At 37.8% G+C, this 24816-nt stretch overlaps 1 protein-coding gene across 3 annotated transcripts in view; it reads left to right on the forward strand.

The window, feature by feature from the left end:
• Positions 1–24816, forward strand: part of PPP1R9A (protein phosphatase 1 regulatory subunit 9A) — a 131200-nt gene that overhangs the window by 48296 nt on the left and 58088 nt on the right. For all 3 annotated transcript variants that reach the window (XM_057370659.1, XM_057370660.1, XM_057370661.1), the window contains exons 3-4: positions 19813–19945; positions 20437–20557. In XM_057370659.1, the coding sequence (XP_057226642.1) occupies positions 19813–19945; positions 20437–20557 (254 nt within the window). The remainder of the gene's footprint in view (positions 1–19812; positions 19946–20436; positions 20558–24816) is intronic.

A 24816-nucleotide genomic window follows, 5' to 3' on the forward strand; every position in this document is an offset into this window, starting at 1 on the left:
AAGGGTTCAGTTTGGACTAAAGATAGGCTTTTGTTTGTTATGTGTCTGATTAGATCACAGTAACATACAGAGAGGATACAATTACAAATTTTTCTAGTGCTCATCAGTCTTCTGATCTGAGCAATATGCTGTCTGTAATGTTAAATGTTCTTTGCATGAAACCCTAATGTGTTTTTTTGAAACACAAAATTCTCCTTGTTTCCTTTGGTTTTCATTGTCATTTTCAGGGACATTTAAATAATGACACCAGTCTCTGAAATTATATTTTCTTTCTAGCAATATCTGTACAAAACTTTAAAATGTAGTCCAAATACTGATTTCTTAAATAGAATTTCCAGAAAAATGAACCAAACAAAGATAATTTCATGGAAGATTGTCATTTTATTAGTAGTCCCATTTTCTGTAACCTTCAACTTAGAGATGGCACGCTGAATTTTTTCACAGGCTTCAGATGTTTTWCAAATAAATTGTAAAATCTTCCCCAAGACAGAGTTCAGGTTTCCTGGTACATGTTGTTAAAGAGTTATTTAATTCTTGGTATTCAGGAACTGTTTGTGTCTTGCAGGATGCCRTTTAAAAGCAGAAAAGGTTCTGTGATTAGGAATCTGTCATTACATTGCATTAAAGCTACCGTATCACAATAAGGGATTGTCCAAGGGCTCACAGGAGGAAAAGTGGGTCAAATAATAGTTGATGAGTTCCATTCATCGCAGCATTAAATGTTTTTGACAGATGTGCGTTTTTAGTCGCTTCAGGACATACTGTTTATCTTTGAATGTAATGCAGGAACTATGCATAGCAGTTGGTGYGCAGTAGTGGAAAGAAAATAAAATGCATGGATAGGTATGAAGTTTCTTTAATGAGAAGTAATAACACCATTTACTTGAATGAGAAACTGTCAGAGAGAATTACAGTGTTCTGTATCGAGAATGCCTCTTTTCCCTTCCCTTCACAAGGCTTAAACCTTCTACTTACAAAAGGACTTCCATTGTTGACAGTGTAAAACTGTTTTTCCAGTTTCACCCATATGATACTGATAGTCTGATTGCCTCATTTTCCTCAGAATTAAGGTACTTCTGTGTCTCAGTTTTTCTGTTTGCTAGCAAATCTGTATCAGAGAAGGCCAGCACTAAGGGGTTAAAAACAMACAGTTTCAGGAGAACCCCCCCACTGCAGAACAAAGGCCAAAATCTCTATKTGTTTTTAGGCACAGGGCAGAGGGTCCAGCTTTGTGTCAGACTCACCAGCCTGACTGCTGGAGCAGGGGAGAAGCTGAAGGGGCAGGGCGGTGGAGGGTGATAAAGGAGATTTGAACTGGGTGGTAAAAACTTTCACAATGTAACACTTTACTCTTAGAAAACACTTCAGCATAAGGTTTTAAAATTGTTGCTTGGGATTTCTCTCAGTCTTGACCACCAGTGTTTTACTAGATCCTTATTACTTGATGTATTCATACAGAATTCAGGAGCACGGAATGGTGTCGCAGCAGATGAGCTCCGGAGGGATGTGAGGACATCTTATCCAGCYCTCYCTCAGAACAGGTGGAGGCAGCCCARTTTGCAGAGGTCTCAGCYCATTCTAATTTTGCATCWTCCYAAAGCCAGGGAGATKCTGCAGTCTTTCTGGYTGCCCTGTTCCCACATTTGAGCATTGTCCCAGAGAGAMTCTTCCTTCTAACAGAAATGTCTTACATGTTGGTTGTGACTGTGGCTTCTTGTCCTTCCCCTTGGGAGCCCCAATCCCCCTCTAATCCCTGCTGTAAGGCGGTGCTGAGGTCTGCCCTTGCCTGCTGTCACCCATGGCGTGGTTTGGAGCTAATCCTGTGTGTAGGAGGGTGAGGTGCTGGCAGACACCAGCCAAAGACCTTTCAGCACAGCTGCTGGGCTTCGTTCTGCTGGTTGGAGAGATCAGGCTTTTCCGTCTTGGAATATCTGTGGACATGCTGGGAAGCTCTTCAAATGATCACATTCTAAGTAAAAAACCCCAGACAAACAAACAAAGCAAAACAGAACAACAACAACAAAAAACTCCAGCCAAACCCCCCCAAAAAACAAAAACCCCAGACAAACAAACAAAGCAAAACAGAACAACAACAACAAAAAACTCCAGCCAAACCCCCCCAAAAAACCCCCACAGAAAATCCACTTAGTATAGCATCTTTTATTTTAGATACATTACTGATTTATTAGTTTTTTATCCAAATTTTCCTTCACTTTAAGCTATATGTAAATGTGGCTTTTAAAATATTTATTAATATAAGACATTTAATATCATAATAGTAAATAACAATTTACAAATGTTAAACATTTGTACACAATGCATAAACTTACAAAATTTAAGTTAAAGCACAAAAATATGCCTGTAATTTTTTTTTTCTATTCTAGAGATTAATACAAGAAACCAATATTATATTTACATGGATTCAGTATGCATTTTTTTACAAAGTTTCATTTGTTGAGGGAGATTATTTTTGAAGTTGAACACGATGAGTGTAATTGATCTTCTTCCACTTATTGTATATGCTACTTCATAGGTTATAATGTGAGATACTGGTAAACAAATAAACCTGGTCAAAAACTGGTCAGTGCTCTGAAGAGTTACACAGATTGCCATAGGCTCCTCACTGGTGAGTAAAGGTGATATAGCATTTTAACATACCAAATAAATCAATCAGTGCATTAGGATTAGCTAATGTCTGATGCCTAAGAAAAGGATACAGACAATGCAATATTAACTTAATCCTGCAGCCTACTTTTCATCCATAAAAATGTGTCAAGGGAGATTTATCCAGTCTTACCTTAGAGAAGCATGTTCAGGGATGGACACTAGAGCTCTGAATTTTTTTTTCCCACATGAAGGCTAAATAACTTTTCTGTCTGTAATAGGCAATGCTGAGGTTAYTTTTCTATAATATAGAAATGTTTAATTATGTCTTGAAAAAATATTTTTATTGAAAAGTCGTAAAGATGGATTGATGTGATAGTAGAAGTATGTTTTGAAGAATGCTTGTGTAACAGAGATCATCTTAGTGTTCAGTTTGCTGTGCAGACACATGATGCTTTTTAAAGGATTGCATCACCCCTGGTTTTTGCCTGTTCTCTAGAAGTCCTTGAAAAAGGRTGGGAGTGTAGGGCTCAGAATATGAGGGTTCTTTGCTGGTCAGCATTTATGCTTTTGCTCTCTGAATGACTTTTCAAAATTAGTTTCCACTTATGACTGTGATAATACTATTGTTTAAATAGTTGAGAAATTGTTTGTTTCACCTGTAATACAAATGCATATATAACACACAGAATGTACGGATGTAGTGGCTCAAATGATGAGCTTGTAAAACCATTTTACATTTCATTGGTTTTAATAATCAGAACTGTTCATATTTATGTTATTCTTTGTTTGCTTTCAAAAGTCTGCATTATGGAATTTAGCCATGCAGGTTKTTTTAAAGCCATGTGCAATATACCCACATGCCAGAGTAAGTAAAAGCAAAATAACAAAGGGGAGGAATATGTGATTAAAATACAAATTCAATTCTCTGGATACTGTATGCAGCTATTTAATTAAGAGATTATCTGGATAACTGAAGAACAGAAATAGCATCTGTTCTAAATTGCATCAATGAATATTAACTTGTGTTAAGAGAGGAGTTTAAAAAAAAGAAAAACAGAAGAGGCAAGAATATGTTCTTGTGTCAGACTGTAGATGAGAAAATCACATGGTTCTTTATAAAAGGCTMACTTTTTCCTCTTATTTATTGACAGAGAATGAACAGTGGCATAGCCTTGTTTCATTTATCTTTGTGTTCAAAATACAGAAAAGAAATTTTAATTAGCAGTCACTGATAGTTTCAGGGGCATTTTATTTGTCATGGTCCCTTTGAGTGCTTGGGTCACAAGGCAAGACAGCAAAAAGGAGATTGTTGAGATCTTTGTACCTCTCCTGTTTATGTGCCAACATTTTTTTCTTCCCTGGGCATCATTGCCTTTTCTTTGCATTTCATAAATTAGCTATTGAGAAATTCATGAGCCAGCRAAGCCCAGTTATACTTCAGGAAAGACATTCCTTGGAAAGTGGTACAGCTATGGCTTAACTGGGAGCCTTTGGGGTATTTTTTGTGTCCTGGCTGGTGGTGAACCTTTGGAAGAAACTCAAAATTTTCCAATTCAGTGTTTAGCTGTGATTCCAGAAAAAGAAAATTAAAAATTACACTAGTTTAGCAGGAATTTTCTGCCTCTGGATATTGGCCTGATACCAGTGGTGTTGAAATTAATTGTAGAAGTCAGTGTGACATGTTTGGAAAGCATGAGTGCCTTTAAACTTGCCTTGATGTTAATAGGTTTTCAGAGGATTGAGCTTGTTTTGGTGTCCCTGTATGAGTACAGCAGTACAAGAGTATTTTAGATCGTGAAAAAAATTATAGTCTCCTTATACTCTCATTGCTACATCTGGACTAGTTTCTGTATTTTAGTCAGCTGTTGAGAGCCCCAAGGGCTGTAAATAGCAGTGATTCAGTGATGTTGCATCAAATAACTGATTATCATTATAATTTTTTATGGACAAAGAGGAGATGAGCCTGGAATTGCCTGGGTGGATTAGGATTTTTTACACAAGTTGCTTGGTAGTATCACATCTCCCACATCTGTTGTTTCTTCTCATTCAATTTATTTCCTTAAAAGATTTGTCTAGGTTGTCTCATTTATTTAGTTTCGGTCTTTTTTAATACTTTTTGCTTGGTAAGCAACATGAATTGAGAAGCAACAAAAGGACAACAAAAGGAGGTATCAGATCTATGAATTCTTGCGTGTTTTACCCATTCGTACTGATCTGTTTGTTCATTTCCATACCGTTCAGGGCACTGGTGACAGCCTCTGGAGACAGTTCTGGCCCCCTTCASCTAAGCCTGGAGCTCTTAAATAACTTACAGTTTGTCAGCTTTCCCTCAGCAAAAGCTTATTGATTCCAAATACCTATAATTTTTTAACTTAGTATGCACCCCTGACAATTTGCTTTTAAATTTGCATTTTGAATTAGGACTTTTGTCTGGTTTTGGTAATTCACTCTTTTGCCTTGTCCTTCTAACAGTGTCTCCTTCCTAGCCACTTCACTCACACCTTGCATCTTCAGGTTGCCTATATTTCTGATGAGGAGTCTGGAGGAGCAGGTGGAGGAGTGTTCACTTTGCACAGTCTTTTTTATGTTTGGGAGTTCCCATAGACCAAAATGGAGTATTATGTGATTTGTGTGTATTCACATATAGTTTAAGCAGTAGTTTAGTTTACTAAGTTTTAACAKTTAAATTAGAAATTGCTGCTGATARTTTCATAAGAGATYCATGTGACTGCAATGTAAAGTGAAGCTGTTTCAGCACTGAAACTGTTCYTCATAGGTCATGCAGCTRCAACAATAGTTAAGTAGGATGAACYCTTATGCCTACCTGGCTTTTGAAATCCAGTTCCCCAGGGAGTCTCATTCTCTTGCCTGTTCYAAGCACAAACAAGTKTTGTTTCAGACATGGTAAATGCAGTGGATTACTTGTACTGCTCTGCATGCCAGCCACTGCTTTTGAAATACTTTTGTTTCACAATGTAAAACCATGGCAATCGTAAAATGTGATATTTCAGGTTGGCAGAGCTCCTTGGATAATAGCATTAACCTTTTGACATTTATTTGAATAGGTATAATGGATTTGTTTGGCTTCTGTTCAAAGTTGCCCAGAATCATAAGGTTGATTTTGTTTTTCGGAGCTCAGGGAGGTGTTCTCCCACTCTGCCTGCAGCAGCTGGGACCAGCTTTCTGGGGAGCACTGCTTTCCTCTCCCTGCTCATGACCTGCCAGCCCTTTCCCTCAGGAAGGAGTGCTCTGGGTTCTCAGAGGAGTGTCCTTAGGCTTTGTATGTCCTTGGTCTGTCTTAGTTAAACCARTGCTGTTCCTTGTACCCTCTGTAAGCAGTGAATATCAGGGTAAGGGTATATGGGTAACCAGAATGTATGGGTAAGATAGAATGTAGCATCTTGTCTGGATTTTAAGAAGTGGGGAAGATAATTAAAATATACTTACTTTGGAAATAATTTTTCATTTATTTATTTATTTTATATTATTAATGTTCTAAAACTACCTATTATTTCGTCTATATAAAGTTTTGACCTAGAATCCGAAGTATGATTTTACAGCTGCGTCAGGATGTATCTGTATCTTTCAGTCATTTTGCTGTTAGATAATGCTCAGCATTTCCGTCTTCCAGACCTTGCTAGACTTAKATTACTACTTTTTTTTTTCCAATTTAATTTCTCTTAGAAGTACTTCTGTATCTCACAAAAAAAAACCCCACTACTTTTCTTCTTTTGAAGTTCTGATTTTGGCTTTCGGATTTTAAGCTTCATGCATCAAATTGAGCTGTTATATCCCCTCTGGCCAAAACTGACTTCTGCAGCTGTGATCTTTGCTTTCCTCYGGTACTGAGCCATCCTGCAAAAGGTGTACCCTGTATTAACTGTCTGCCTTCAGTCTTGTGCTCAGCTGGTGCCCTGATGCTTGGATRGACATACTGGATCTGTCCTCACTGTAATTTGTGGTGAGGTCAGGCAGAGTTTGGATGACTTAAKGAGTGTTTCACAAAAGCACATCACTGAAATGCTGGGATACCTCGTTCCACCTGAATAACCAAACTGCCATCAAATAAAAGATGCTAAAAACACTTAGTCATGCTGTAGGCTTCTCAGCAGTTAGGAGACCATTGCAGTAATGCTCTGGAGCAGATTAAATTTTCTTTTTTCTTATAAACATAATTTTAACACCTTATTGAAGAYAGATAAATGGGACTGAGTCCATAGAGAATGCCAGTATTTCTCTTACCTTATTAGTCAATATGTSCAAACTGCCAGATCTGAGGTTTCCAGTCCTTTTACCAAAATTTGATGTATATTTCATTTTACCTTATTATTAGTAATGGATTAAAAAGTAGTAAAGAGAACAGTTTATTGTAAAATTACTGGTTGTGTTTACTACCTAGAATCTTGTTGGGTTTTTCATAGCCATTATCTGAGAAGGGCTTTTTCCAGTCTTCCATGTTTTTTCTAGCACTTGAGAACCCTACATAGGGACTGCCCTGGGCACATTACATGCACCACATTGGTTTTGTTTGAGAGGGCATTGTTACTGAACTTGAGCTCTTGGTTTTGTATGGTGGAATCATTAGACTTTAATGAAGCTTCGTGGCTGAAGCCAAGGAGGAGGTGGGATATTGTCATCTCTCTGGTGGCCTGCATTAAGGTTCTCACACATTAGCAAGAGCCCCTGGATGGTAGACAGAGGATTTATTTTGTTGTAGCTGRCAGTGGCAGGTTCTTGTGGTAGTAGGAGGACAGCAGGGTGAGATACCTTCCGTAAGGGAGGGTTGACATGATGYAATTATCTTGCATTGCACACAGAAGGATTTTCATCTTGGTGGTTATCATGTAGCAGCAGTGTCTTGCTGACTAATTTGTGTTTCCCTACATAAGTCACCAGTTAATCAAGCATTTTTGAAAGGCAAAGCAACGACCTTTGCATTGTTTTTGCTACTCARTAGAAGGATTTTTATCCTCATCTGTTTTGGCAGAAACCAATGTAAGCCGTAAGACAAAGTTTTGGTAAAACAAAGAAAAAGCTTGAGTATGAAGAGCCACTCTTGTACCTAAAAATGCATTTTACATGTGTGTAAGGGTACCCATTTTGTGCATCTGGTTTTCAGGCACCTACCCTGGAAAAAGCTTGAAAAAATCTTGGTTGCTGGTTTAATAAAATACAAGTTCTTTCCTAAACAGAGACATGATGGCTTTTCCATAAATTTGCCTCTTCTTAGCTAGAAGTCATAACAGTGAGACACAACAATTACKGTTTGTATTTTTATTGTGCCTTTTTTATTGAGTTACATTATGACATTTATCAGAAATAAAATTAAGCTTAGGGCATGGAAGATGGAGAATGTTTACTATTTGAAAGCTTGAATTTAAGGCACATTTTGACAGTTACCCTTTTTGGCAAGTCAGGCTTTTAACCTAAAGGTAGGTAAAGCAAGATTAATTTAATAATGCTTTTATGAGGCCTGCCTGATCAGATAAAATAATTTTTAAAACTTGAGTTGAAGTAACRTATTGTGCCTTTCAGGGTAAATAGGCAAAAACATGAGTGATATATTCAAGTTACTTTTAATTCAAAGAATTGTCAGTTTTCAGTTAACTGTCATAAAATTACCAGATCTCTGCATCATTTTCTGTGACATTCACCTACTGTTGATGTGTGGTACCAAAACCATTCAGCCATTTGGGTCATATTGTCATTTGGAAAGTTAAACAAAATGGTAAATGCTTTATACTCTCCAGTGTTACAGCTGCAATTTAAAGCTTGAATGCCTTTTTCTCCTCCGAAAGTTTCTTCACTGCTCTCCTTTTTTCTGGTAACTCCATGMTTCTTGCAGTGGGAGTGGTGCTCATGCTTCCAGAGATGAGTTCTAAAGAGGCAAGCTTTCAAGCTTTTCCTTTTTCTTAGGAAAAAAAAAAGGTGGAGGGAATCAGTTTTATATTTGCACGATCCTTCTGCCAACACTTTGTTTTGTGGTCCTGACCCAGGAGGATTACCTGCACCTCCTGTGTGTGGCTCATAGGCTCCTCTTTCACCTGGAGGGTGGATTGACCCATGTGCTCGAGCTGCAAGAATGCCTTCGTGCAGCTRCCTCGTGTGTCTGTGGCTGATGCTGTTGCTTGTGAGCCATGAATGTGTTTGGATAATTTTTTACCTTCTGGCAGGCACTTTTATTGGTTTTACTCATGAATAATCTGTGAAAACATTTCTTGCCTTCAGGACTAAAATGGTTGATAGCATCCTTTTGAATACTTTACTGCAAGGAATTGAAAGCTGAAACTTTATCTGATTATAGACAATACTGTGTTTGTGGTTATTTAGTTTACCAGTACAATAGAAAAGGCTTTTTWAAATGGTCATTTCATGCTATTTTCCAATTATTTTATTTGCAAGGATAAGGTGCTCTTTTGTTAGGATTTTTTTTAGAATCCTAGAGTGTTTAATCAGTAACAGTAARGTTAAAATTAAAGTTTTCAAGCTTGAAGTTTTACCAGCTTGGCTGTTTTGATGTCCAGCCTCTTGTTTATTTTCCCACACCACCTGTGTCTAACTCCCTCATCCAAGACAGTGGTTTTACTCACTTTTGGGTTTTCTTGGGGGGGTAAAAAGCAGCCAGGAGTTAAATATACTTTCTACCACTTGTCTACTCTGCAATTTCCCAATGAGTGTTAACATTATCAGTTATGTTTCTCTTGACCAAGTACTAGCTTTTTGTTAGTAATATTAAAGAAGGATTTGCAAGGGCTTCTTTGAATTGTTTTTTGTTTTTCCCTAAGTTTGATCTGTGGAGAATTGATTAAGAACAATAGTCAKGCCCAAGAAAAGTAGCCTTTCAGTGTTGATGGGTATTCCTGAAACCATAACTATAAAATGCTATTTTAGAAGATGTGCTTCTAAAAAAACTTGGGTGTGTACTTTTTTTTTACTTAGGGATTCATAAAAATAGCTAAGGTTGTATGTGTAAATACATTCCAACAAAATTTCGTAAGATTAGTTTGCTGTCTTCCTCAGTTGTTCATTCACAGCTCATATTTTAGGCAAGAGTATCAGTCTTGCCAGTTTCCTTAGACAATGAAAACTAGCTGACTTAAAAATATTTAAATGTCTGCATTTTATAGAGATACTGGGTATGTTCTCTTCATTCATTCTACCAGAATGAGGTACCCATTAAAATCATGCTATGATAACTGAAAGCCTTACTGTATTGGCTTTATAGCCTGCCATACACAGATTACACCCATTTTAATCTGTTATCTGGAGTATGTCCAGGTTCTGCTAAATGGTGTCTGTTTTACTTTTAAAAGAAATGTGCAGCTGTTTGTAGCCAAAATACAGTTCCTGTGAGTGACAGTGATACCAGCTGTGTGCTGCACACTTCAGCTGCTGGAGTTACTGAACTCAGAGATTCCCCTGCGCTGTTCCCTGCATTGACACAACTTATAGAGAGGTTCTTCTKTAGCTTTTATAGTTCACTGCACAGGGTGAACAGCACTTTCCCTCCTCACCTTCAGCAAATTTGGACAGAAAGCTGTGCCCCATGTTTTAGTTTCCCTGACAAAGGTGAAATACTTGTCTTGAGCTTCACTTTCCTGTCTGGAGCGGGTCAAGGAGTTGCATCTGGAGGACAGAAAGCTCAGAGGACGCAAGTCAGCTSTAAAGGTCCAGGAGTTTGCCACTTCCATCACTGTCTCTGCTGTGGCATGTGGCAGGAACAGCGCTGGGCTCACATTTAACGCCGTGTCTGTCTTTGTATCCAATAACAGAAGTCAACAGACACGGTGCCYTACCTGCCACTCTGCCCACATGCAGCCTGTGAGGACTATTGAGGGCTCACACATGGAAGTGTGTGGTCAGTCCCAGAACAGTAAAGCAAGGTGGTTCCTGTGGGGAAAAAAATAGACCAAAACACTTGAAAAAAATACCCCCATCCCAAAATGCACATGCATGAGTGCATCCTCCCTGTTTCCCACAGCACTAGGCATTTGGTTCTCCTGAATTTCAAATCTGTCACAGATTTGTGTATAGGAAACATCTGTAATAAATTTGAATTTATGCAGTCAATTTGGGCACAAAGAGTAAAATTGTGTAAAATCTTCAAGTGAGCAAAATTCATTGTAGYTTCTCTGCTCATTTAGTTTTTCCCCAGTACGCAGGGTAGAGTGAAAAGCAACTGTAATAGAGACTTCGCTTCTTTCCCTTGCAGTTGATGAAGTTAATTTTGCTATTGTTTTCAAGGGGGTAATATCTTTGTGCCTGATGTCATAGCAAATGTTGAAGTTGAMAAGTGTCCAAAAATAATGTTGAATTGAGTCACTTTAAATGTATTTATCTTGAAACCCTGCTTTGTGGCATTATTAATGTAGTCTCATCCCAATCTAGCATTATTCATTAATACTGGCTTATCCCCATGATCCATCTTTCTCTTTGTCTATTCGTTTGGATATACTTGATRTGCACATTTGTAACCTTCTGTTTCTTGCTGCATTAACACCATATTTTAGATTCCAGTTAGAGCTGGTGTGTTTGAACCAGTTATGCTGTCAGACCTGGGAACGCCTGTTCTTGGCTTGTGTTAGAGTCTGTTACCCCACGTACCATATTAGGAGGCATTAGGAAGGCTAAATTCCTCTGGAAATACAGACTGTCTCATTTTTGAAGCATTGGTGTGATTAACTGTAATGTAATACACTTGGTATGAATGCTTAATGGATAAACATTCTTTTGCTTACTCTAGGCAGTTTTACATCTTACTAGGATGCAATTCATTGTACTAAACAGTGCRAATGTGAAACTATCATTAGAAAAAATGCAGTCAGCCAAAATGAATTCTGCCTGCAGGTGCAATTAAGGAATTGGTAAGTCTACAATACGAAGTAATTGAGTAGTGGTCTGGCACTGAGAATGTGGCTTTGCACTTTCCATTTGAAAGATGTTTACAAAATACAGCAAACCTTTTGCTGTATTGCAGAAGCTTTTCCGTTAATCCTCTTACACTTCGCCTGTTTGTCCATTTTCACATACAAGCAATGGCATTAACAGCTGTACTCCTACCAAATTAACACAACACCCCACTAATGGTCTCTTTTATATCACTGCACGGTGATGTTAATGCGAATGTAGCAATGGCTGCCAAAGGCTTTAGATTYCAGAGAATCGTAAACATTTTTGTCGCTGTAGAATACCTGCTTGTTCTAGAAACTAAATAGATATCCTGTGTAACATACGCCATCTGAAATTGTGGAATCATGTTTACCCTGTACAGAAGATTGCTTGAAGAGCTGTCTGATATTGAAYGTCATACTTAGCTGTTCTTCAGATCATAAGCTATGTACTTATGTAATGAATAGTGTATGGCTGGCATGTGCAAAGAAGAGTTTATTACATCTCCTGAGTTTTTCTTAATAGAACATAACAGAATTTCCCATACTCATCTTAAAACTGAAAGCACTATATTTAGTAATCTCATCTCAGTTAATAAATTCATTAAGTAAGACGTTCTCATTTAAAAAAGAAAGCCTCTCTTTAATTTAAGATCTTTATAAGAACTTAGTTACTATGAAAAGTGAAGGTGGCACAACTTTAGAGATTCAGAAGGACTCCTGCTGTGGTCTGGTGTGGAAGTACATTTTCTTGTGCTTTGGTCTGAGGCAAGACTGCAAAGTCTTCTGGTTGCTGTCACTGGAGATCCTTCTCTCTCGCCCATGCAGCCTTTGCTGTGTCTGCAGGTGGACAGTGAGTACCAAATGCTGTAGCTCCTAGGAGTGAGACAAGGTATGTAAGAGAGCCATTAAAACCCTTTGGGAAAGTTGCAATTTTGCACCCTTAAGAAGTCCAATGGTGTTCATATTGGTGAAGTAATATTGAGAAAAAGCAGGTATCAAGGCAGAGTGTTTCCACCTAACTCTTTTCTTCCACCACTTCTTTCYTCTCTGCTTTAAGTGAAGAGATAGATAGCAATGTCTACTATTTCCAGTACATTTAAAAGATTTTTTTTTGTATACAATGTATATAAAATAATTTTATTAAATTCTGTTCAGKTTTATAAAATATAAATTCACAATAAAACTCAAATTGGATGAATTATCTCTGTATAGCTTACTCAACAAATGTTCTAAATTAGTGCCTGTGATTGCTTTKTTGTGTCCTTCTTTTCCTTTGACTTATTTTCTTAACAGTTCTAGCAACTGTAAATGAATAAAAGGAATTGCTTATGAAATTCTTTTTAGAGTATTTTTTATAYGCAGGCTACACAATTTATCCCTGCTGAGATTTATTTTGAATAGAATATTTTGTGCATAGTGACTATTTCGTTTCAAGTGTTTGCCTCTGAGAACATTTGTAGCATTTTTACTCCTCATTTAGACCTCTTGACTTGTAGGCTGAGGGAAAGTGAGATAGCTGGGAGAAGAAACACTGAGTTGTTGATTCATGGTGACATTGCTACTGTATGGCAGTCTGTACTAATTGGTACCAGAAGCAGCATTTACTCTTGGCTAGCTCATGTGTCACACTTAAAGGCAGAAGARAAATAGCACCATCAGTTTGGATGTAGATTGGCAGCAGTGCAAGGATCTGGAAGAATTACAGCGGCAGATTCAGGAATGAATGTCTAGGACAGAAACTGCAACTTTGCTTTGTGTTTTCCTATCTGTTTAAATTTGTTTGGACACCAGGGTCTAGATTTGAGCCTGAACTGTATTATAATTAATTTGTCAAACTCTGCTCACTTCAAACATTCTCCTTTGCATGCTTAYTTCCATATTCAAAGATACAGTGAATTCTTGAGCATGATAATTTGTTACCTTGGCAATARAGGGAATTGCCAAAAGAGTGATCAAATATATCTGCTGTCATATTGGAAATTAATGTTCTTCTTAAATATTCTTGTTCATGTTTTTATATTTTTTTGTATAGCATGGCTATTGAAGTGCTTTTGTTGCAACTGTTTTGTTCTGCTGGATGAAGACACTCTCATGGTGTAGGCAAATATTTTTAATTTTCCCTGAAGCAGGAGTGCAGTGATTGTCAGCTAAAGACATTCAGGTTTGCAGGTCAATACCACACTGCTGTAAATAGTAAGGTGTTAAATTACTGTACTTGCACCTCTGATCTCTCCTGGATCTGTGAAAATCTGGCAGGAGGGACTTTCTGAGCAACCCTGAGCTTTATGGGAATGCAGGACAGTGGAGCTTGTCTCTTGGCTCTTTTTTCTGCAATTGTCAAGCTACTGTAGTGACAAACAAAAAGCTTTTTTTCTTCATGATTTTTATTCTCTCTACCTGAATAGAGGTAACTGGCCAAAAATAGACCATAGCAGTTGCAAAATACATTTTTGTCAGTAACTTACAGTAATATGAAGTAGAGTTAAAAAAAAAAGGCAAGGTCAGGCAAAGGGATGAATTACATGTGAAGTGTATGTGTGAAAATACACAACACTTAAAAAGTCGGTTTGGGATTTTTACATGATCAGTCAGACTCAGGGAAGCCACCTCACTAGTCATTTGTTCCTCCCATTGCATCCAAGCTGCTGCATTTGAAAACCAATCCACTATCAGAGAAGATTTAGGTCCACGTCTGCAAAACTCATTGAAGAAAATTCAGAGAAAATCATTTAGCCTGTACCATTAATGTAAAACAGAACAGTATTGCAATTTCCCGTTTGTATTGATGGTTATGACAAAAAAAATGGGAAGAAAAAAAAGCCTAATGGAATTGTAACTCATCACTATTAAAAAATGCAGGAATGTTTGTGTATCTTTTTGTCAGCTCCAGGTTTCAGTGCACCTTGCTGTTTTACTCATTTATTAAAACAAACACACTGCAACCCTAACAGATGTACAGGTTGCAAATTCCATGTGGGCTSTGGTTTTACACTTCAGTAACAGGGCTTACTTTTACTTGCTAATTACTCTGACCTGCTTTAATGAAGAGTAACAGCATAAAGTTTTCACGTGGTGCACACATCTCATTTACAGCAGCAGTGATTTTGTGTTTTTCTGCTAGACAGAAGTAGTGATGTAAATKGTAATAAAACTAGTACATCAGCAATCAAACAAGTACACACTGAATATATAACAAATATGTAAACAATAATTTTCACTGGATTCTAGGAAGCTGCATAATGAAGACCAGTGTTTTAAAAAGTTCACACCTGAAAGTAAGCCCGTTAGCAGGAACAGGGGAGATGATCCGTGTGTAGTACCACCTAGGCAATTTGGATTCCATGTTTTGGCCCAAAACTKCAGTGTGTAAAATTTAAGATACTAGTTGCAGTGAAAGGAGCCTAACAGAGAAGTCTGCCTGGTTTTTTATCTACTTATGCCACGACACAAATGCACCCTCATGTCACAGGCCTGATGAATGCATGTGGTTAGTCCATGCRTTTTAATGCTTGTGTCCCACCAGGAAACAGCACCATTGCACAGTTTGGGTTTAGGAGGGACATGCTGTAGTGCATGGAGATGTGTGGATGCAAACTTAGATGCGTTGGTACTGCTGCAGGATACTGACACTGTAGTTTGCTGCTAGAAATGGTCTTCATCATGTTCCAACAGGTGGAAAATTTGGTAATTTTTGCCAGTTGTCTAAAACAAGAGTGACTAGAGATAACATGTTCCAGTTTGCCTCAACAAATGGAATAGTTTGTTTGAGTGTGGCAGCAGCTGCTCCTGGCTGGTCATATACCTGAAGAGGTTTCTCTGGAATGGATAAGTCTAGGGCCCAGATACTTCTAGGATTTTATAAATACGAATTTGCTGTAGAGATCTCTTTGCCAGAGTGTCAGGACACTTAAATAAAACAGATCTTTCTCCTCTAGAGCTTTCTGAGGGAAACCCCAGGCACAGATTCGATGTTAAATGTTCAGTTTCTTTTGATATTGGTAATGCYTAATTCCCATCTGTGTCTCATTCCTGCAATTGCTTCTTGGGAAGATTTGTCTCCTGGATGCTTCCGTGCTGAAGTGTTAATGACGGCTGATGCCCACGCAGGCTTTAGGGGAGCATGAAGCCAGGAAAACTGGAGGAAGCCTCCTCACTGACTCACTGCCTTTGACTGTGACAAAGCAACCACTTTGCAGAGCAAAAACTCTRTAAAAAAAATAGTCACCAATTTCAGACTTTGCCAGAACTTACTCTCCTCCCTGAAGCTGTGCTGTAGAAAGATTTTAAAGCAGAAGGTAATTGTCAGATTGTGATTTCTTTTGCTCTCGTTTAGCTTCTTCAGCACAGCCAGAGAGGTTATCATCAGTGCATCTTAATGGATAATCTAAATTACTTCTTTGCTGTTTGAATCCATTCCCCCTTATCCTGTTGCTACATGCTCTTGTAAATAGTCTGTCTCCGTCTCGCTTGTAGGCTCCCTTCAGGCACTAGCAGTCACAGTTAGATCACCCCCAAGCCTTCTCTTTTCCAAGTTGAACAGCTCTGATTCTCTCAGTGTTATATCAGATAAGACATTTTTTATGATGTAGAGTTTATGTATGCAACACTAATATTTTGTTTTATGTAGCACCAAGCTGGTTAGCCCATGGAGGGTAGCCCATGTAATTCTGTATAGTTATCAAGATTCTGTCTTGCTTAAAAAAAAATTTAAAACCCTTGTCACTATCAACTGGTTGCTGACAGCTAAATTCTGATCTTACTCCTAAAGAAAAGATGAAGTACTGAAATAAAAATGTAGGGTTTTTTTCTGAATTAGTCTGCAACGTATCTTCATAGTTAGTGACATCTCTAGCTTGTGCTCTGCCAAAGAGAAGCAAATGTTGTAGCATGTRTATGATTTCCCTGGAGGTGCCACCCAGGGTGCCTGACAATTACACCTCTTTGATATTACAGTTTGTTACTGTATTGATGCTGGATGAATCACTGATGACCCCTTTTACTGTCACAAGAACACAGAAGTATGTTCCGTGAGCAGCACTTCTTCAGGCTTTGTTTCGACATCATCACTGTTGCCTTTTTGTCTCCACAAGTGCCATTGTAAATCCTAGAAAATGTCACTAGTAAATTCTCTKGAAATGTATCTTTTCTCTAAATACTTGGGAGTGGTAAAATCAAAGATTAAGATGCTACATTGGATTTTCACGCAAAAGAGCTTGCTTTAAGTAATGGCTCATGATGTGACTCTTRGGGATGGTCCTGTTCAGAGCCCAGAGTTGGATTTGATGATCCTTATGGGTGTGTTCCAACTCATCATATTCTGTGAGTTTACTGTACTGGGTGCTTGGCCAGAGTGGTAGCAAAACCAGATCTGTCAAATCACAGGGAATGGGAGGATTCCCATGAGTCTGAAATCCCACGCACACTCTGGGAAACACAGCAGCACCAGACGTGGTGAAATAGTTCTACTTAAATCAAGTTAACCATACTTTGAGGAAGAAGTTATAAATGTTTAACTTATTTTTAGCAAAGTAAAATCTTGAGTGACAGTTCTCATGACTGTACTGAGCAAGCAGTTCATTACTCTGGTGAATAGACTGTTTCACAAAGAGAAAATTTCCTAGCACAAATTTTCTCCAGTTTAACACCAAGACATTCGTTTAATGGAATCAGTCAGCCATGAAATGTGATTGCACAAAATGGAGGTAAATGACATACAAGAGTATCCTTCTTCTTTTTCCCTAAGTCAGGGGGAGACAACTGCCTTCTTGAAGGCTGTGGGCAAATTAGATGACCAGTGTACAAGAGACAGTGAGTTAATGCTGGGTAGGAAACACAGCTTTATGCAGTCAGTGATCCTACAATCCCAGAGGGAATGCTTAGTGAGGTGCTAGATAAAAGTGGTGTGATGTATTTGGAGACAGAACGGTAACTATTCATCACCAACAGTATCTTTAGTTCCCTTTTAGTGGGATCATCCAAATATTCCAAAGCAGTGAGCACAATCTGAGAAGCCATCTCTTGTGTCTCATCTGATTCAAAAAAGATCATCCCAAACCAGAATTCAGTGTATGATTTGATGCTTTCAAAGAGAATTATCCTGAAGCCTATCCAGTAATTTTGCTACAAATCTAAACGTGCTTCCACAGTATACTGTCAATCATTCAGCACCTTGAAAGGAGAAGAATGGGGACAGTTAACATGATGAAAAGAAATCCAGAAATAAATATACTCATTTTGTGAACATAATTTTCCCCTATACATCTCTCTCAGCTCTTGTCTCCAGCAAGCAGTGTCTCCCTTCACCTTGATGCAATTAATCTCTGTTCATATTTGAGACATGGGTCTCTTTCATCTTGTTGATAAATGAGATGATTCAAGCTAAATTCACAGCTGTTGTTTTTAACCTGTACTTGCTTGCATGACTGCTGCATTTCAAACCTAAAGGTATGTGGTCAAACCTCAGCTCAGTAATGTGTTAGCTGGGTTTCACTCTATTGACTGATCTTTGTTTTGGTTGATATCAGCATTAATGAGGTTGGGCTTCAACATGGAACCCTTAGCGGGTACAGTTGCCTTTGACAGCAAACCACAGAGAGAAGGGAAGCTGCCAGGGGAGGTTGTACTGCGGTTTCTTTGCTGTTGACTGGGCTCTTCCAGCTGGTTTGATCTGTTCTTGTGGCAGGCTGCAGATGGTGGCCACGAACTGTAGCTCTCCTTATACTTCTTTCTGCATCAGTGTCTTTTCTCCAAACTTACAGATACTGAAGCAGCGTAAAAAGTTCAGCAGCATTGGACAGCATTTAGTATTGTGTCATACTTTGCTTAGGCTTTGCATGTACTTGTGAAGGCTTTCCAAGAGCATGATTTAGTTAAAGCAGCCTTTTTCTTTCAATATAATGGCTAAAAATCAATATGAGATAGGTTTGTGAATTCTTGTATAATGTTTATCATCTCAGTCTTCTTGGAAGAGGAAATTATTTAAGCGTTTCATGGTGATGTGAAATACAAGAGTTAAAATACCCATTGAGTGACTACTGTCTTTTCTGTTTCAACCACTACTTTATATAAAGTTGAGAGGAGCTTCGTGGTAGCCATAACATATTTAATAGACTTACAACAGTATTTTTAATAGTATATTTAACAGTATTTTTGTATTTCAACTTTAGTATATTTACTATTTAAACGAAATTAATGTATGCTAACAGCTTTTCAGGTAGGTGAGACCTCAGGTGGTAATGACCCAGCTCCTGTCACTGGACTGGGCAGCCAGCTGGCATATGTGCTGCAGGGACATCATAATGGAGCCTCCAAGCAGGACAGTAAAAGAGCAGGCTTCTGGAGACCTTTGGAATATTTGTGTAGCAGGGTACAGTATTTTATGTTGTAAGAGGAGCAGTGATAAACAGAAACATGGCTACACAGTGGTGTCTTCTGTAGGCTGTCTGTAAAAGAGGAAATGTGGAAAATTGTCTTCCTTTATTTGAAATGATGAATGTGATCTATCCATGGCATTGCTCAGTAAAATTATTACCACTCATAATATATATTCTTTCCTTACTTCCAAGTGCAGACAGTTAAATGAATTAGGCTGGAAAACTCTGATCTCTAAAATACGAAAATATGCTTTTCCTGACTAATGTTTCTGGAGGTCTGAATAATCACTGATTAAAGGCCATGTTGAAAGTATGATAGTAGGTAGCATAAATAATATAATCAGGTTAATGCACTCACTGTTAAATAACTGCTTTAGAGATGAAATAAACCTATAAACCTGGTTAGATTAAAAAAAATACCCATGGCTATGTATATTACTGTTCTGAAAAAGTTAATGCATAATTCGGAACATAATGTCTAATGATATCCATAGGCGATGCAAATGTAGGTGACTAATCTTCAGTTCTAGCTTTTTTTGGATGGATGCAAACTGGAACTTCGTAAGGACTAAAGACTCATACAGAAACTATGTACAGACTATTGTTTCAATGTATTTGACTCTGTTAATGTTTACTAGTACTGCAGGAGTTAAGTATTTTAAATATGTACATGCATAGACCAACATAGACATTAAAGATCACCTTCTGAATTTGTAATCAAAACGAATAAAAACTTATACTCAGTTGACTTTTACAATCACACTTGTGTCAAATGAAAAAACGCAAATTAAAAATCCAGAAGTTTGAATGAACTGGAGAAATTGGTCTTTTAAAGCCTTTTCAGACTTTGCAATATCACAAGACAAATACAGTAGCTAATTTAATGATTTGGAAGTCTTTTTGGAGTTGCTAGCTGAATGATTTTTGATCTGTTTCCACAGGTTTTCAATACATATTCTAATGAAGACTATGACAGAAGAAATGATGAAGTTGACCCAGTGGCTGCATCAGCGGAATATGAACTTGAGAAGCGTGTGGAAAAGCTGGAGCTCTTCCCAGTTGAACTAGAAAAAGGTACAGTGTCTGTGTGTCATTTCCACTTCCTGTGACACTGACCTGCAAGTCTGAGGAAGTCTACACATGCCTACAGAGCCTGTCTCAAATTCTTTAAGTCTTTTGTGGTCATCTTGGGTTTTTGGGCTTCAGGAATTTTCAGTGAGGAATTCAAGGAGCAGCTCAGAGACAGGCAATTCCTACCTTCTTAATGGAATATTTTTGTGTCACTCTGTTAACATAATTTTATACACAGTGTTTGATGTGATATGATCATTCTTCACTGAAGGAGTAAAAATCTTGACTGTTCTTCTAAGCTACTTATAAGGCTGCAGATGATGCTTTTGTATGTAATTAAAATGGTAGTCAAATAAGTATTTTGAAAGGAAGCAAAATAATATTAATGTTGTTGACACAGAAATCTAGAGCAACCAAAGAATAAATGTTTACCTACTGAATAATTGTACAAATTAAATGTAAGAAGTTTCTGTTTTCTCTTGCCTTTTTCTCAGATGAAGATGGACTTGGCATAAGCATTATTGGAATGGGAGTTGGAGCTGATGCAGGCCTTGAAAAATTGGGAATATTTGTCAAAACAGTTACAGAGGGTGGGACAGCAGAAAGAGATGGCAGGTAAATGACATTGTACTTAGAAATTTTCTGTGAAAATAGTTACTATAAATTATAATTTTCATAAGAAATAGTTGTTTGCTTAATATATGTCATGGTAATCCAAACTGTAAAGTTCGGAGACTTCATTGGTAAGATCCAAATACTTAATGTGGTTATGAGTAGACACTAAATTGGTACAGTGAGTTTAAACTGTTTAAGAAGAATAAACTTGACAAAGATATGTGTTTGTGACAACTGAGAGCCCAGATGCTTTAGCAAAAGCAAAGCTTGTGACTCCAAGCTCTGTGTCACTCTGGAAGGTAGTTTTGATTCTAAAGGTGTTCAGCTCCCACCTGTTCTATCGGCTTCAGCCAGCTTTATTTAGGCAGTACTTAAAAAAAAGGAGATCTGTTCAATGTTTGATTATTTGATCTCTCTTCATTTGATGTCCTTACAAAGAGATCTTGATAGGCTGGATCGATGGGCTGAGGACAACTGCATGAGGCTCAATAAGGCAAAGTGCCAGATCCCACACTTGGGTCACAGAACCCCAGGCAGCGCTACAGGCGGGGGCAGGAGTGACTGCAGAGCTGTTCGGCAGAAAGGGATTGGGGTGCTGCTTGACAGGCAGCTGGATATGAGCCAGTGTGTGCCCAGGTGGCCAAGAAAGCCAATGGCATCCTGGCCTGTACCAGCAATAGTGTGGCCAGCAGGACCAGGGCAGGGACTGTCCCCCTGTTCTCAGCACTGGTGAGGCTGCATCTCAAATCCTGTGTTCAGTTCTGSGCCCCTCACTACAAGAAAGACACTTTCCCCAGAGAAGGGGAACAAAGCTGGTGAAGGGTCTGCAGCACAAGTCCCGTGAGGAGCAGCTGAGGGAGCTGGGGATGTTTAGCCTGGAGAAAAGGAGGATGAGGGGAGACCTTAGCGCTCTCTACAATTGCCTGAAAGGAGGATGTAGCCAGGTGGGAGTTGGTCTCTTCTGACACATCTCAAGTGAAAGGATGAGAGGAAATGGCCTTAAGTTGTGTCAGGCGAGGTTCAGATTAAATGTTAGAACTTTTTTTTTTCACTAGAAGAGTGACWGGCTTTGGAATAAGTTGCCCAGAAAGGTGGTGGAGTCAGTGTCTCTGGAAGGTTTTGAAGAGGCATCGGGATGTGACACTTGGGATGTGGTTTCGGAGTGATTGAGCTGCTAAGTTAATGGCTGAATTGGATGATCTTGAAGATGTTTTCCAACCTTGACAATTTTGTGATCAAAGAAATAATTTATGTATCAGAATGTTTAAACTTTTACTAAATACACTCCTTTCATGTTTACTAAAACTCACTGTTATTTTACATTTCTTATATAATCTTTGTATCTGAATGTTTAAACTTTTACTAAATATACTCCCTTCAAGTTTAGTAAAACTCACTGTTATTTTACATTTCTTATTTTGGATAGTCTTCTGTTCCAGAGTTCAGTTCTCACACCTGCAGCCCTGAAAGTACATTAATTAATCGGAATAGGAAGCTGTACCATAATTCTTGCCCACTAAAGAAGTGAATTGGTGTGTCTGTGTAGTCTTATATGATGCTCGTATGAAACCTGCTTGCTTCTAGAATTGCATATTTGGTATGTGCAGGCTGAAGAGTTCCTTTTGAACATAAAATATTTCCTATCTTATGGGGCACAGTTATCTGTGTATTACACAACACATGCCAATCTGTGTGTTGCACAAAACCTGCCACAATAAAGCCAACCTCTTCTCAGTAGGAGATAGAAAAATACTTCAATGTGTAATCATTTAATAATGAAAATTATTCTTAAATATCTTCCAACTCATACAATTTGTCATTTTGTCCCAGTGCATTACTTTGTAAAATTTTCATGCTAATGAAATATTACTTCTCTGATATGTAGGCAATTAAATCAACTTATATGCATTCTCCTTTTCTGATTTTAATCATTAATGTGTTGTTATATTAATTATAAACAATATGGAAATATTGTTTATAAGTAAGAGTAGGAATAAACTCTTAAGATATTGATGCTGTCTTCTAAAAAATATATTCCAGTAACATGTTCCTTGTTGATGAACATCTCTCACTTTTCAGCTAGGAAAAAAGCTGTTGGGCTGTTGAAAGCCCCCAAAAATTTTAACAGAAGACCCTGCAAGGCAGTGGCTTGCAATGTTTAGTACCATTGCTCTGAAACTACTGAGGTGTATTGTCTTCCAGGTTGGGCTTGGAGTTATTTTTACAGATTTTGGCAATAGGATATTAAGTTGAAGGCCTAGTACTGATTTATTATGGGCTTAAAAATTATGAAGGGAAATGAAGAAGCTGACACTTCAAGATGTCATGACTTCATCCATTACTTCAAATTTAAGTGAATGTTTTTCTGAAGGTATACTTGACCTCAGCCAGAAGGCATTAAGCTCACGACTGAAAATTCTTCATGAAATTCTCCGGTTGAAAATCAGTCACTTCTGCTCTGTCATGATCTGTAATTTCTTTTCCTCTCATTAATTACATGTTTGAGTGGGCTACAGAAGTTAATGTTCCATCACAAGTCTCTTCTTTCATTTCCCTAGATGACATCTGAAAGGAGCTTGCCAGCTGAGAAAAAATAATATCATTCTTTGACCATTCTAATATTTGTGTTGGTTTTCAACTGGCAGAATGTTCAGTCAGCTGAGAAATAGGATTCTGATTTTCTCTTTGAGAGCCTGACTGATCATTCACTTGGGAAAGGATATGTAATCCTCTCAGTCAGGACCAGACAGTTCCATAATACAGTGCATCAACTGTAAAGGTCCTATTAACTTCATCTTCGTGAAAAGCCTAGTTAATCATTAACACTGATAGCAAAACAAAGTCTCCTACCAGAAAATAAAACTTATTTCAACAGTTGCATCAGATATTCTGAATAATTGCTTAGCAATCTTCAACCAGGTTCTTCTGAAACTACAATTTAAAATATTACAGTATCTGTAGGAAAGCTTCTATATTCTGTTGAAAGACCCATCAAGTGGTGATATAAAGTACTTGCTTTCCATGGAAATACAAAATCTGCACAAGGGGTTTCTCATGATTTAACACCACTGGCTTCATTCATGTTTCTGCAGACAAACAGGTAGCATTTAGTTGTCATTTTAAAATGTCATTATTGTGTGCCAGTATTTAATCAAGGAGGGTGCTTCAAGATGAATCCAAAGGCAAGCATGTTGTTAAATATTAGGAGAGATTATTAATAGTGTGAAAAATATGAAATCAGTCATTAGACTGAGTATGAAAAAGAAAACCTTTTTCTGGATCAATCAATCTAYAGCTGCTTCTTTCAAATTATTGTGATGAATCATTTACTTTTTWAAGTATTTTGACAACATTGGGAGCAAGAGTTTTGAAACATTTCATAGGTGTTAACTTAAGCTCTAGATGTTGTCTCCACACAAGTTAATTTTTTCAGTTGATCATACAGAGCAATTGTGCAAATAATTTCTTCAACTTTAGTTGGTTTGTTTCTGTAGTTGCTAATTCATTGTAATCTGCAGGCAGAGTTTAAAGTCATGAGCATTAGAAATAATTGTCAGAAGAATTACCAATTTTATTAATGATGAAAGCAGTAAAATACCTGTAATTCAGGCTTTGGCAATCTGACCCTAATTTTTCATTCATGTTTGAAATTAAATTYAAGGACAGAGGAGGTCTAGAGCTGCTGTTGGAGGGGGCCCTAATGGSAAGGCTGCCCTTTGTATGTTGATATTTATCTATGTTTCTTTATAGTTAAAATATGTGTTTATAGAGTCAGAAAGAAATTGGGGGAACAGTGGCCATAAAAATAATAGTTGAAAGTTAATTTAGGAGCCATACAAACAAAAAAGAAGGAGATACAAAATATGCCTAGAGGACAAATGGAATTAGTCTGAATCAAGGTAGAGCCACCTACCAAGCTGCACGTAGCAGTTCTTTAACATGATGTTTCATCACCTGAAATCCTGTACCTGTGTATCTGTATGAACACTGCTAGTCCACTGTGTAGTGATGTGCAGTGTTGTAGCTAMGCTGTCATCTCAAAGGAATCTGTTCTTCCACCATTTTCAGCCAAGAGGGTGACAGTTTCCCAGTCAGTGGGCACCAGCTTCTTRGAAGTCCTTTTCTAGAAACTCCTGTGGCCATCTGACTGCACTCGGTGTTTGCTAAAGTTAAAAAAAAAAAGAGTAAAAATTAAATATTAATGTGATTCCTGTATTTCTGAAATGTTTCAGTGAAAATTGAAATAAAATTCTGAGATT

The sequence above is a fragment of the Malurus melanocephalus genome, unplaced genomic scaffold (assembly GCF_030028575.1).
Source record: "Malurus melanocephalus ecotype Western Australia unplaced genomic scaffold, MMel_1.1 scaffold_130, whole genome shotgun sequence".
Taxonomy (NCBI): Eukaryota; Metazoa; Chordata; class Aves; order Passeriformes; family Maluridae; genus Malurus; species Malurus melanocephalus.